The sequence below is a fragment of the Drosophila gunungcola genome, unplaced genomic scaffold (genome assembly GCF_025200985.1).
Source record: "Drosophila gunungcola strain Sukarami unplaced genomic scaffold, Dgunungcola_SK_2 000129F, whole genome shotgun sequence".
Classification (NCBI taxonomy): Eukaryota; Metazoa; Arthropoda; class Insecta; order Diptera; family Drosophilidae; genus Drosophila; species Drosophila gunungcola.
In genome coordinates this window covers 13,421-27,332 of record NW_026453290.1, presented here as the reverse complement: position 1 = coordinate 27,332, position 13,912 = coordinate 13,421, and the positions used below count along the sequence as shown (strand labels likewise).

At 37.0% G+C, this 13,912-nt stretch overlaps 1 protein-coding gene across 1 annotated transcript; it reads right to left on the bottom strand.

Moving 5' to 3' along the window:
- Positions 1–11,494: 11,494 nt before the first annotated feature.
- Positions 11,495–13,019, bottom strand: LOC128265529 (U3 small nucleolar RNA-associated protein 25 homolog; the record flags this gene model as incomplete). Its single annotated transcript, XM_053001601.1, has 1 exon — positions 11,495–13,019. A coding segment is annotated over one exon (486 nt), but the record flags the coding sequence as incomplete, so codon positions are not given.
- Between the last annotated feature and the right edge of the window lie 893 nt (positions 13,020–13,912).

Genomic DNA, 13,912 nt, shown 5'->3' with positions numbered 1-13,912 from the left:
ACTCCTTCTCGTCCCTGTCTTCCATTGCCGCCCCAAAGCAACGTTTGCGATGATTACTTTTGGTGGTTGTTGACTGTGGCGAGTGGCCCCGCCCCCCTTGCCGTCCCCCGCCCCCCCCTGCAACGCCCCTTTGTTGTTCGCCAAGTGGTCAATGACATTTGCTCGGGAGCAGTAGCAGTAGCAGTAGTAGTAGCAGTAGCAGCAGCAAAATCAGCAGCAAAGGCAGCGAAAAATCAATGCAGCAGCAGCAACGACACCGATGACTTTTAGTAAGCCCCCCTCCCCTCCCTTTCCCACCCCACTTTCGACCATTTAACCAGAGATGCTGAAGACTTCAGCGACCTGCAGGGTCAAAAATAAAAACAAAAAAAAAAACAGAACAGTGTCGGTCTTCCAGTCGAGTGTTTTGGCCACATATTTCACAATTATCATAAATTTCTAGGCCAAGCACTTACTTTCCTTCTGAGCTGCAAAATTTATAGGCGCACTTGTTACGATAATTGGATGGTGGCCAGAGATTGCCAGCAATTGAAATGATGCCAGCGGAACTTTAACAAGTAAAGTGTACTTTCAAGCTATCTAATATTGACAAACATTTGATGATTGCTACAGGCTTTTCTTAAAGCAAATTTTTCGTTTACTTATGTTCCATAACTAGTGTTTCTAACAAAAATGTAATGGGTTTTATTCAACAACTCATTGGTTTTTGTATTATGAATTTAGAAACATTTGTGTAGGAAGTAAAAAAAAACAAAAACATAAGATTTCTCTTACAAATTAAACCCCTGCGGACATGTTTATAAAGAACAAGAAACTAAAGCAATTATATTTTAGTTAAACAAGATATACGATTATTATTTTTTCCCTACCATTGTATATATCATACACATAAGTATGTTTGGTTTTCCCAAATGTTTCGATAATTAAGAACACTTGATTTGAGCGCCATCAGTTGAGGCAATTTTCACATAGCTGCAACCAAAGTTAACCAGGGGAATTTCGGCAAGGATTTGGAATCCTTTTGGTTACCCACTCGAGAGCTCTTGCAAACCACCAGTTCGGAACGCACGAATTCTACTCGCAGCAGCTCATTTCCTCCAGCTTGGCAAACATTTTGCGGCCATCTCACCTGCAAGCGAAATCAAATTCCAGACATTGGCCGAAGGTTTGCTCGCACTTCGCACGCCGGAGAGAAATGTGAAATTGCGGTAGCAACAAGTCCTCCAATTAGCCGCGTGCCTCGAATTCTCGCCCCGCTTTTTCCAACACACCTTTTCACCTGTTCACCTGTTCACCTGTTTACCTGTTTACCAGTTCACCAGTGCACCTGTTCAGGTTTGGGCAAATCGTGGCTCTGGCGCTTTAATTGGCTTTCATAATTGACCGAAAAGGACTTCGGAGGCTGTGGGTAAGCCGCTGTCATGCTCAGTTGCACAGCCAAAAATTGACCCTTTTAACCTTAAGAATATCAAATGGGGCCTAGAAGGTCTTAAACCTATTTCAAAGTATTATTTGTTAATCTACACAAGGGCCTTTTGAAGTCGTTTTGGAAACAGTACACTTTCGTCCTTTGAAAACATAAATAATATACATATATTAAATGTAATAATACCAAAGTAAGATTAGTTGAAAAGCAAGAATTTATAAATGTTTTTTTTTTGTATATTTTTGTTTATAAATAATTTTTGATTTTCTTACATGGAATATAAAATGACTATGCTGTCACTCACTAACAGGAAAGTAAAGTATTGTTATATAAAAGAAGGTGATAATTTTTCTCTGTGTGTGTTTGCAATGACCACTGAAATGAAATGAGCAAACTCCGTTTCTCTTTCAACTGGCAATTGCAGCGTGGCCGATAATTCTTGTGGACATTTTCCGCATCCGAACCGAAACGAGAGCTGGCCAAGATGACAACACCGATGTTGATGCATCCAATTAGTCGGGCAATTACCAAGGACCGACCGATGGCCCAAAGGAGCTGCAAGTCACTCCTTGGCCAGAAGCGTTAGGTGGCTGACAAGGCTGCATTTCCACAGTCTTTTGTCGCTAATGAGCGGACCTGTTGGCTAACAAAGGAGGCCTGTTCTTACTAAGATTTGGACGATTTAAAAACAAGTACAACAAATATATACAAATGCCATTCGGTCTCAAACGTTTATTCCTTATTCACTTTATTCACTTTTTTGTCAAAAGTAAATCAATTAAATTACAAAAAAAATATTTTGCTTTGATACAAAAACCGAATTTTGAAAAGCGTTTTTTGAAAAATTAGTTTTATGACTTATTAGTAAATGGTTACATCATCATTTTTTGCGAAAATAATAATTTTCAACTTTGAATGCATTTCAATTAGAAATGTGTTGACACAAAAACAGAGTTTTTAATGTGTTTTTTGTGATTTTGGAGATTTTTTAAGCAAAATTATTACTCAAGAGTCTTTTTTGTAGGACCCATAGCCATAAGATTTGCTGTTTTGCACAGCTGGCAACCTATACCATCTATTCCCGTTCGAATGAAAAAGATAAAGTTTTGTTTATATACAAAAACCGATTTTTTTAAAGCGCTTTTTGAAAAATTATTTTTACGTCTAATACATCATCATTGTTTGCGAATATTGATTAAATTTAAAAAAATATCTATTCCCGATATCGATTGAACAAAAATTAATTTTGTTTGGATAGAAAAACCTAATTTTAAAAATCGTTTTTTGAAAAATTAATTTTATGACTTATTTTTAAAGGGTTACATCATCATTTTTTGCGAAAATTGGTTAAATTTAAAAGTTTTAGCTGCGAATGTCATTTGATTGGATATTTTATGATGAATTCAATGGTGTATTTCCCAGGGTTTTGACACAAAAACCGAGTTTTGAATGTGTGTTTTGGGTTTTTGAGTTATTTCAAGCAAAACTATTTCGCAAGAGTCTTTTTGTTGTAACTTTACCAAAATAGGACCAACAACTAGCAGGCTAAATGATCTATTCCCGTTCGAATGAAAAAAATAAAAATTGTTTTTATACAAAAACCGATTTTTTTAAAGCGTTTTTTTTTTTAATTAATTTTATGTCTAATTTTCTGACTTTTTTGTAAGGGGTTACATCATAATTTTTAGCGAAAATTGTTTAAATTTAAACATTTTTAGCTGTGGATGCCATTGGATTGGAAATTTAATGACGAATGCAAAGGTGTTTGGCATTCCAACTTTTGACCATTATTTCCCACGGTTTTGAAACAAACACCGATTTTCTAAAGGTTTTTTTTTTGTTCTTGGGGATGGGTTAAAAAAAAACTAATTTCTTAGAAGTTTTTTGTAACTTTGTTTTAAAAGATGTTTTTTCTGTGTTTATTATATGCAATACATATGTAGTAATCGAAAAAACAGTATCAATATATTTATTTTTTTATATAATGCCAACTTATAGTCAAAACTAAGAGCTAACAAAAATGGTTTGAGCTATAGCTGCTAGAAGCCTTCAGCTCAATGTGAATATATATATTATATAGTTCGCATAATGTGATACAATTTATAAAAGTTTTTCACTTAGAAAAATACAAAATCATTCGAAAAAGATTGTCATTTCAAAAAACAAATGACCACAATTTGATCGTGCTTAATTTTTTCCATTTTCCAGAGTTTTTATGCGTTGCAATTAATTTGGCGGCTTATTATCGCAGCCCCCTCATCACCCGTTGTCCTCTTTGTCATTTAAAGCGATATTTATCATCGTTGTCTACTCTTGGGCTCATTTGCATTGGCCAAAAGGGGGTGGTGGTGGTGGTGGTGGTGTTTTTTGGGTGGGCCTTCGACTCGGTCACAGGCGTGTCGCCTGTCCGATAAGTTGGCCCTCTTTTTACGGCTTGCACACTCTGGGCCAAGTTGTTTGTGACCGGCGCGCACTCGCTTCGTTTTCATTTCATCAATTAACCAAAAGGCAGCAAAAGTGTGTTTTCGCCCTCTAATTAGCATCTACATAAACAGAGGGAAATCCTATTAGCACCCAGCCAGTGGAGAGTTGTTAATAAAGAAAAAAAAAAAGGCAGCCATAAATACTTTGGGGCAAATGTGGGCGACAGAACATCGCAGCTCATTAGCATACTGGATGCACTGTTGGCAAAGTGGGAGCCCCCTTTTAAGATCATTAAAATTGCACTTTTCTCAAAGGAATTTAAGTCAGCTAATGTTTGCAGCTAATAAAGTTCTTTGAGCATTTTTGTGAAATAGGAAAAAAAGATTCACAAGGCTCATTTAAGTCCAAAGGAAGCATTGTTGTAGCACCACATTCAGTGGAATCCATCACGGATCCTGCTCACGTCAGAGTGCGAAGGCTTAATCGCCACCCAGGCTTATATTCCGTGAATTCTTCTCGGGTTTTGACAAAAGCACCTGCTGCACTAATTGCTGCATAACTCGGCTGTGTGTGTGGTTTTTATCCTCTGGCCGACCTGCCTGTCATCGCAAGTGGGATGCCGTGTCAACGCCGGAGTTCATTTGCGAGCTGCCCTCTCCTCAGCTCCTCGGCTCCTCGGCTCCTCAGCTCCTCAGCTCCTGAACTCCTAAGCTCGTCGGCACCTCGACTCCTGATTTGCTCCTGGCTGGGTGTCCATTATACCCACGGCCACTTCACGCAGTCCCCGGAGTGCCGATCCCGGCCCCAAGCGCCAGTTCCAGTTCCACTTCGAGATACGCAGATACGCAGATACCCTCGGATGGCCTGTGCCTTCTCCTCTCTTTGGAGAGCCCAGTACTCGATGGGGTTACCCTTCCACTTCCAGCCTGGACAACCTTTCAGAACCATTGCAAATGTTAAGTGGGTTATCTGCAATGAAGAAGGTCCATTAGGGACTTCAGTTATAAATTAACAAGCAAGTTGTGTAAAACAATTGTTTTGATAACCTCTTCTAGGTCAATAAAAGACCTATTAGGTCAATTCATCAGAACTAATTAGTTACATGTTATTAATTCTAGTATTTTATATTTATTATATTTATATTAATATTTTAATTTTTTTCTATGCAATAGCAATATATAATATATTTAATGAAAGGTTATCATGGCTATATCTTTGAAGCCCAAGCAAATCAAACTATTTAAGCTCGGAGTTAAGAAAATAAAGATTAGATATTATAACATGGGTGTGGGCTAACTATCTTTGATACTTTTGCATGATAAAATACACTTATTGACCCCTACTTATGCAAAAACCATATATAAATGTAACATTAATAAATGGTTTGAAGATCTTAAAGGTCAAACTAGTTGAAATTGGAACTGTAGATGCTATAACTTGGCCAGTATATAAAGTTTACATTTTGTGAGTTTGGAGTGCAATATTGGGCATTTCAAACGTAATTTTCGGATTGAATTATTTACGCTGTCAGGACTTGTGTGTAGGGTATCTAAATGTCTATATTCCGGTCCTGGCTCGAGCTGACGCTGTCCCATGTGTGCGTACCTAAATGTATCCAAATGCCTGAGATACGGGATACCAAAGCCAATTACCTGTGCGTCTGTCCCCCCACCAAAGTGAAAGGGAGAAATGGGGAAAGAGAGAAGAGGGAAGTTGTCTGGTCCTGCGGCTGCTCTGGGAAATACAAAACTGACGCTGGGGCACAGTCTCCGTGGGCCATGCGACAAATTTGACTTTTATGCTTTTGAGAATTGCCTGTGACACAGATACAGATACGCACACGGGGCTACCAGCGGATACAGATACGTATATAGCAAAGATACGGACACAGATACAAAATACACACCCACACACACACACACACAGACTTGCCCTCGACAGTTATGCAATTACAACAGGTACAAAAAACCCAACGAGGCACTTGATGCGACTCTGATGATGATGATTCTCGGCGGAGCATCGTAATGATGATGATACTGATGGAGTGTGGCAAATACACTGAGGGAAAAGGCGGGTCGTCCATGTCCATGTCCGTGTCCGTGTCCGCCAGCTGAAATGGACCCCGCAAACAACAACAAATTGTTTTCCGGGTAATGCGAGAACTTTTTCGGGGTAAATAAGTGGATAGCCCTCGGCTAGGAGTCTGCAACTGAACACTCGCATCGCACATCCAGCATATATAGTGGCATCCACCCAGCACATGCACTGAGAAAAATACCAAAAACACGATAATTAAGGGTGGCAAAAAGGAAACCATAACTATGAGGAAATCATGGAGGATTGCCAAAAGTATGCTGTGAAAAACATAACTCGTCTTTCGTATTAATTATATTTGGGACACAAGAAATGTATGTTTTGCATACTTTCAAACACTTTAAAACCCTGGGTATTAATGTTTAAGCTTAAGCTTAATAATAATTTCATTTTACCAGGTAAAGTAATTCTCTACCATCTGAGAATAATAAAATAGAATTACTTGAGAAATTAAAATATAAAACCTGGGCTAGTTCTTATGATTAAACGATTACAAAAATCTTGGTCATTTATAAAAATGAAATGAAATAAATCGGCATTATTACACTACAGGAAATTTGGTGCCGTGTATATGTCCGAAAGTGGAGAATTAAAATTCAAATTCCAATTCATCAAGATAATCGCATTTCAGAACTTTTATTTGCCCCGCACAGAAGTCACATGTGCGAGTGAGAGGGGGTCAGTGCGTGCCTTTCGCTCCTACTTTCACATAAACCCACCCACAACCCACAACCCACATACCCACCCACACGAGTGTGTGTGTGTGTGTGTGTGTGTGTGTGTGTGCCAGTGTGTTTAATTGTGCTGGTGTTCGGTTTTGTTTGTGCAGAACGGGCAGCGGATGTTGTAAATATTTGCAAATAGCCGTCACAGTTCCCAGACCGAAACCCGAACCCCAAGCGCTCTGGCCACCTATCCTCTTATCCTTCTATCTCCATATCCTCCATATTCTCCATATCCTCCTATCTCCATATCCCCCATATCCTCCCAGCCCATCCACGCCCCATCCACGCCTCACACACGCCCATCGTCCAGTCCAAAAAGGGGTTTTTAGAGCCAATTATTATTAATTGCTTTACAGATACAGAACAACCGACTCGCAAAACCCAAGCGAACCACGACGGGAATAAAAAGGCAGGGAAATGGCAAGAAAATCTAGTCCAGGAAACGCAGCTTTAATTACCCTGTCATATACTTGAACAGTCTGATGTTTATAAACAGCTCCATTCGAGAAAGTGATCCGGTGTCCATTATCGTACAAAAGTTTGTTTGCACAAATATAAGGAGTTCGAGTTAAATGAAAGGATAATTTTCATTAAAGAGTTATCAAGTAGTTCAAAGCTTTTGGCACTATATAACATTATAAATAATTTCGTTTGGTTTTCTATGTCAACATGAAGACTCTTAATTATATTTTGTTAATTAAAAGTGCTGAAAAAATAATGCGAAATAAGTTTGGTTTTGTAATTAAAAGAAGGACCACTTCATTTTGTCTGCTTTTACCAACAAAATGTGTTTAAACAAAGTAAATGTAAATATAAAAAAGTCACACTCATTTCATTGAAGCGTTATAAAGTAGTCACAAAATGCTGTTGGATGACATTTTATTATAAATATTTTCGTTAAGTTTCCTTTATATATTATATATATATTCCACACCCAGAGAAAAATCATGGTAAATCCTTATATTTTCACTTTAAATTAAATATTTTCGGTACTGATTTAACCGTGAGGGGTGCTGTGTTTAAACCAAAGCGGTGTAACCCCTTTTTTTTATTTTTATTTTTATGCATGGAAAAACTAGTTTTAAATGACAAAAAAAAATGCAATCTACAATTTTTCAATTAAAATAAATAAATAATAATTAAGTATGTTTAGAATAACAAAATAATGTTATTAGTTAGCTTATGTTTTAACAAACAATGTTACATTTAAATATTTTAATGTTTCATTTTACTATGGGGTTTTTTTTTGGTTGTATGCTAACATAAAAACTCCAAAAAAAATCTTGGCTAGAACGTATATATGTATAAAAAAATATCTAATGAAATATTTAACAATTTCGTTGGTATTCCTATTATAATCAGGGGTCAGTAAAATTGAACAAATTAAACGACCTATTATAGTGTGTGCCTCATACACCAACGACTGTTACATAAAATAAAAGAAAACCCATTATGATGCGGACTCTTTAAATGTGGCTCACCCTGGGGCCAATTCTTAAGTCGCAAGCGCCTTGAAGTGGGCTTTAGCCCACTTGGCAGATGAAACCAATACCCATGGCCGTGCCCATGCCCATGCCCATTCCCATTCCCATGCCCATGCCCATCCTGCAGCTAAAAGTGGCACACAAAAAGCGGCAATAATAATAACAATAAACCAGGGCCAGTAATAGGAATAGTGGCCAAGTGCAAGCTGTTGCATAATGCTGCTGCGACCGACTGGATGGATATAGATGGAGATGGAGATGGATATGGATATTTGGACGGATGGCCATGGCCCAGCTCTTGGCTGATGGCTTATGGCTCATGGCTCATGGCTCATGGGAATTGCCAAGCGGATTTTCCGCTCTAGAGAGCTTTCGCAGCCGCCAGAAAAGTCTTGGCCAAAACTGAAAACTGGGAAACTGAGACCGAAACTGGGAAAACTACGAGTTGAGCGATGCACTGAAGCGTTGCATTTTTAATCATAATATTTTAAACAATATAATTGCGAAACTAACAAAAGATGCAGTAAGCAAAAGACGATGGACAAATTGCCAATAATTCGGCTTTTGTGAAAATTGTGAAAATTTTGCAACTGATTGAATCGATTGTTAAATTGGATTATTCAACTATGAATAGTTGCACTAAGAACATCTTTAAAAATTCAAATAAAGTAATTTAAGTATGCAAGCTGCATTAAATGAAAGAAAAGTGTTATTATTTTTAAATGAAAATAAGCAAAAGGAAAGGAGATACATTATATAAATGTCGTTGCATTGAAAGTTAATATTTAAATATTATATATTTAAGGTTTACATAAAATCATTTAATGTATGCATAATTATTAGTTATCTTTTTATTGCTGTACATTTTCAATACACACTAAAATTTGTGAGTAAGCTAATAATGAGTGTTAAGGTTTTTCTGATGTTATTTCTTTGTTTTAAGGACTCCATAAATTAAACAAATTTCAAATCCGAATAATTTTAATGCTTTTAAATTAGTTGTACGAATGTTTGCTGCACTTATAAAATAATTAAATAACATGCAATTATAAATATAATTATATACACTTACCCAGCTTTTTAAAATTATTTTTAAAATGATTCTGAGTTTAAAGAGCGCTTTATATATTTTATTATTAATATAAAACCTTTTCTTTATTAGCTTGTTGCAAAGCTTCATTGCCGGAAAACTAGATCCACCATTGTAAACCCCGAATTTTAAAATTTGATTAATACTTAAAAAGTGATGGAAACTCTAGGTTTTTACTAAATCAATGTTTTGTGTTTCCTTAAAATAATCGGTGTAGTGTGGCCCCAGCTTGATCCTTAGTACTTACCGTTGATAAGGCGAAAATATATACTAGGAGATGTATAAAACATTATGGCTAAAAGGATCTTAATCCTCACCAAGATCGCCGCTGTAGGTGAGACGTTAATTTGATATCAACAAGTTCCCGCAGCCCAAAAGTATGCAGCCCGTGTTCGCTCAAACATGTTGCGCTCGCAGCATGTTGGCAAGCAACTCGCAACATGGACTGTATGACGCGCGCACAACATGTTCGAGTTCCACGCAGTCCACTCTGTGGATGCTATGTTAAGAAAAATAGTTCGTTTCTTTTGGGGGTTTTTCGTTTTGCATTAAATCTTTATTTAATTCTTTTGCGCTTTTCTCGTTTTTCTAGGCCAAGTTTTTTCGCCAAGTTCCACTTTAAGACTTAAAACGTTCGTTCCTCCGGTAATAATTAATATGCATAACGTTACTTACAGTTTCGCTTAAATTAGTATAATAATTAATAATAATCATAATAAGGTGTAAACTCCTCTCGTGAAATGCCCGTTGTTGTTGGTATCGGTTGTCTATATAGTTCTGTGCTGCGTTCTTTCGTTACGTTTTCATTAGTTTTTATAAAATATCACATTTTAAGCTTTTTGTTTTGTGGTAAAACCAAAGTTTCGAACGGAAAATTCACCGGCAAAGCAAACATTTTGGGCGATGGCAGAAGCAAAGCAAATCTAGCGAGACCCAAAGAACGCCAGCACTTGTGATCTTGATCGGGATCTTGATCGGGATCGGCATCGGCATCGGATCGGGATATCTTTATCCCCATATTCGTTATACATATACTTGGTTGTGGTGCTAAAACTTTGCTTTATTTTACGATTTATCCAATATCTAATGCGACTTCTGCGTTACTTCGCGTTTAATATTTATGTAGACATTTAAAAGTCTGCAAAGTGCAGCTTGGGAATTTAAAATTGTAATTTCATGTATGTATACGCATGTCTGTCTGTTAGTGTCTGTTTGATTTCGCTTATTGTGTGCGTGGTGGAAAGTGCGCCATCGTTGGGCGCCACTTTCGACAATCTGATTTTCCATTGTTGCTACAACTTGATTCTAGAATTTCCCCTACGGTGCTTCGCTTTCTTTTCATAATTTTCATTTGCTTCCTACTGTGGACAGAAAACATACAGGACTTTGGAAAGTGCACGGAAAAGCCTCAAAAGCCGCAGCCAGATTGGAAATAATTAAATGGTTTATTAAATTGAAGTTCAAAGCACTTTTAATTAAATATTACAAGTACAGTACAAAAGATTCTTTAAAATGTTTTGTTTTGCATTTCAGAACACCTATACTATGGACTTTAAATTCTTCATTTTCTTTGTGTGCTTTTTATTAATTTATTAAAATTGTAAAGCAATATTTTTTTTTATTTAGGCAGATACAAAAAATTCAAAATTACATGAACGCGTACTTTAAATCACACATTGATTTCAAAAGATTCCAAAAAATACTCAAAGAATGTGATGGGTAAAAAGAATCTCAAAAGCAACAAAACATTCATGCACCAGCAGACAAAGTAAAAGTGCTTGGTTTACGGCACCTATTTTAAGAGGTTTCAAATGGCTGCAGAACGTTGTGCAAAATGTTTCAAAAAATTATATAACTAGAGGTTTCGCCACATCCGTCTAGCATATCAACATCCCTAGTCCTTTGATTTGAGGAATTCATTTCTGGCCGAGGCTTGAGGTCTTGCAGTTGGCATTTTAACAGCTCTTTTTCATTATTGTTCAAGTTGAGTCGGGGAAAAAGGACTTTTGTTTGACTGGGGGAAAGTATTCGAAATGGAAATGAAATTCTTTACAATGTTTCTCTATTGCTGTGCCTGCTGTGTGGATGTGTGGAGGTGTACATTTACCATTTATCATTAGTATGTATGGGCTTATATATGCATTTGCTTAAGACACATTTTTCAATAAGTAAGTAGAACAACTCGCCAACTGTTTCGATTTCGACTACATGCACATAAATTACAGATTTAACTTTTGTGGGCTTGTTTATCTTTTAAAGCTTTTCCATCGATTTTGCCTTTTTTCGCGCTCGTTGCGCCACTCGAATCGAATGCAAAAAGTTGACAGGCATTGACAAATATTTTTTTTTTGTTTTTTCTTGGCATTTGTTCTCAGCCCTTTCGTCTGTTGGTTGTGCGTCAATTAAATTGTTTATGTGTCCAAATTTATTTACAATTTGTTTAACACTCAGAGCTTAAGTTACCAAAAAAAAAAAAAACACATTTTATTAAATATTCTTTTTTATTAATATTAATATTCGTATAGTTATAATCCACAATCTTTACTCTATGTACAAGCATTGCTAGTTTATAAATAATAAAAAAATCGTATATATTTAGATTTATATATGTTTAATGATCATGTTTGCTTTACGCGTAGACAACATGGTGGTGCAATCTTCTAGATCTAGTCTCCACATTCGTCCACAAAAAAAATTTATCGCCGTCACATATTTCTAGTCGGATGCAATAAAAAAATTGGCTTTAACATAGTTCGTATGTACATGAATAAATATATAAGTATTTATATATTTATATAAGTGTGGGTGTTTTTGTGTTTTTGCGTGTGGGGTAAGTGCGGGTTACATATATACTCCATATAGACATATGCCTAACATACAGTTAATTATATAGCGGTGCCAGATCTGCCAGATGGTTAATAATACATATATTTGAATATATATATTGATCAATTCTGTGCTTAGTAACGATTAGTTTAAAATGTTCATCTCGGCCGCCGGAAAAAAAAACTTCGATATACATCTATTCAACATGTGCAATTCGTTCATCGGTTATCGTTAATCGTTAATCGTTATCTCTTATCGCTCCTACCGCGCCAATAGCTATGACCGTTCATTTTCTTCTTCTTTTTCAGGGGGGTGGTATTCATCTCGATCTATTTCTCATATATGATATATGACTTCATTATACTCTCTTTTCCATTTCATGCATTTCTTTTGTAGTTACTTTGTTGTAGGTACCTTGCGTTTCGCTTTACAGTGATTCCGTTTCCTGTCCCCGTATCCCCCCCTTACAACATATCCGCTATGGAGCCGTAGTGCTGTTCCTGGCAAATCGGACGACAGCACTCCTCCACGGCGTCGTACTTGTAGTGGCGCCTCCGGTTCATCTGACTCCTCTGTATGTAACTCCCCCCGCAGTATCGTAGCCTTGGCTTTTCCTTCGGCTCCTCCTTCTCCTCTTGCTCCTCCTCCTCCTGCTCCTCCTCCTCCTCCTGGTTCTCCTCCTCCTCTTCCTCCTCCTCCTCCTCCCTGCTGCCCATCTCCCTCGGATCACAGACATCCAGCTCGAAGGGATTCATGCGATCCTGGGTGAGGGAGTAACGATGGTTCTGGGGCGGCTGCAGTGATGATGTGGACGATGACGTTGACACTGATGACGTCAGCTGCTGATGCTGATGGTGGCGACGGCTGCTGTAGCTATTGTAGCTGCCGCCGCTGTTGGGTTGGTGGTAATAATGGATGGCATGGCATGAGGCAGTCTTTGTATTGTATTCCTGCAAAGAAAAAACGCGACAACTTGGTTAGCTTTGGGTACATTATTTGGTCAGTTAAGTTAAACACAGCAATTTCGTATATTATTGTAAATATAAATATTATACATTTTTTACGTTTTTTTTACATTTATCATTTCTTAAAAATTCATTAAATTTATTCACTTAATAAATCATTTATGTTAACTTGAATATTTTATTATTTATAACTTATTCTTTCCATCAAACCTTTACTCTAGTAACTTGTAACAACAACTCTCTTAAACTTAGATAAGTGAAAATAAAACTTTATCAAGTATGTTCTCAAATTTAATCGAATTTTTAAATGTATTTAAATGAAAATGTATTCAGCTTTAGAAATACATCAACCTGCGTTTGAGTGAATAAACAGACTGTTAACTATATCAAAAATGCAGAATCAAAATCACTCTGCTGTAAAATTATTTTTGCGCTTGTGTGTCGGGTTTAATTTAAATACATTTCACATTCCGTTATTGGGCCTTAGTTTGATACGTTTTTTTTCTTTTTTTTTTTTTTTTGTGAGTCCTGTGAACTACTAAATGTACATGTGCTGCTACATATTGTGAATTTAATAGCATTTATTCAGCTGCATTTTGGTTTAGAAATTCAGCACGAATTGAAATCTTAACCGATTGAACTGTGAAGCCGTAGTACAGTACAAGTTCAACAAGTTCGGGCTTTCGGTCAAGTCAAGTGAGGAGATTCCAGCAATTGACTTTTGGCAGCTTCTTCTTTTATCCACTTCCGCCCCCTTTTATCAAACCCCTTACTTTTCCCACCCCACCCCACCCCACCCCTTCCATTCCCTTCCCTTCCTTTCCCTCACCACACCATACTAAATTCACTTCCCTTCGCTCGAATTTTCGTGAACCAAC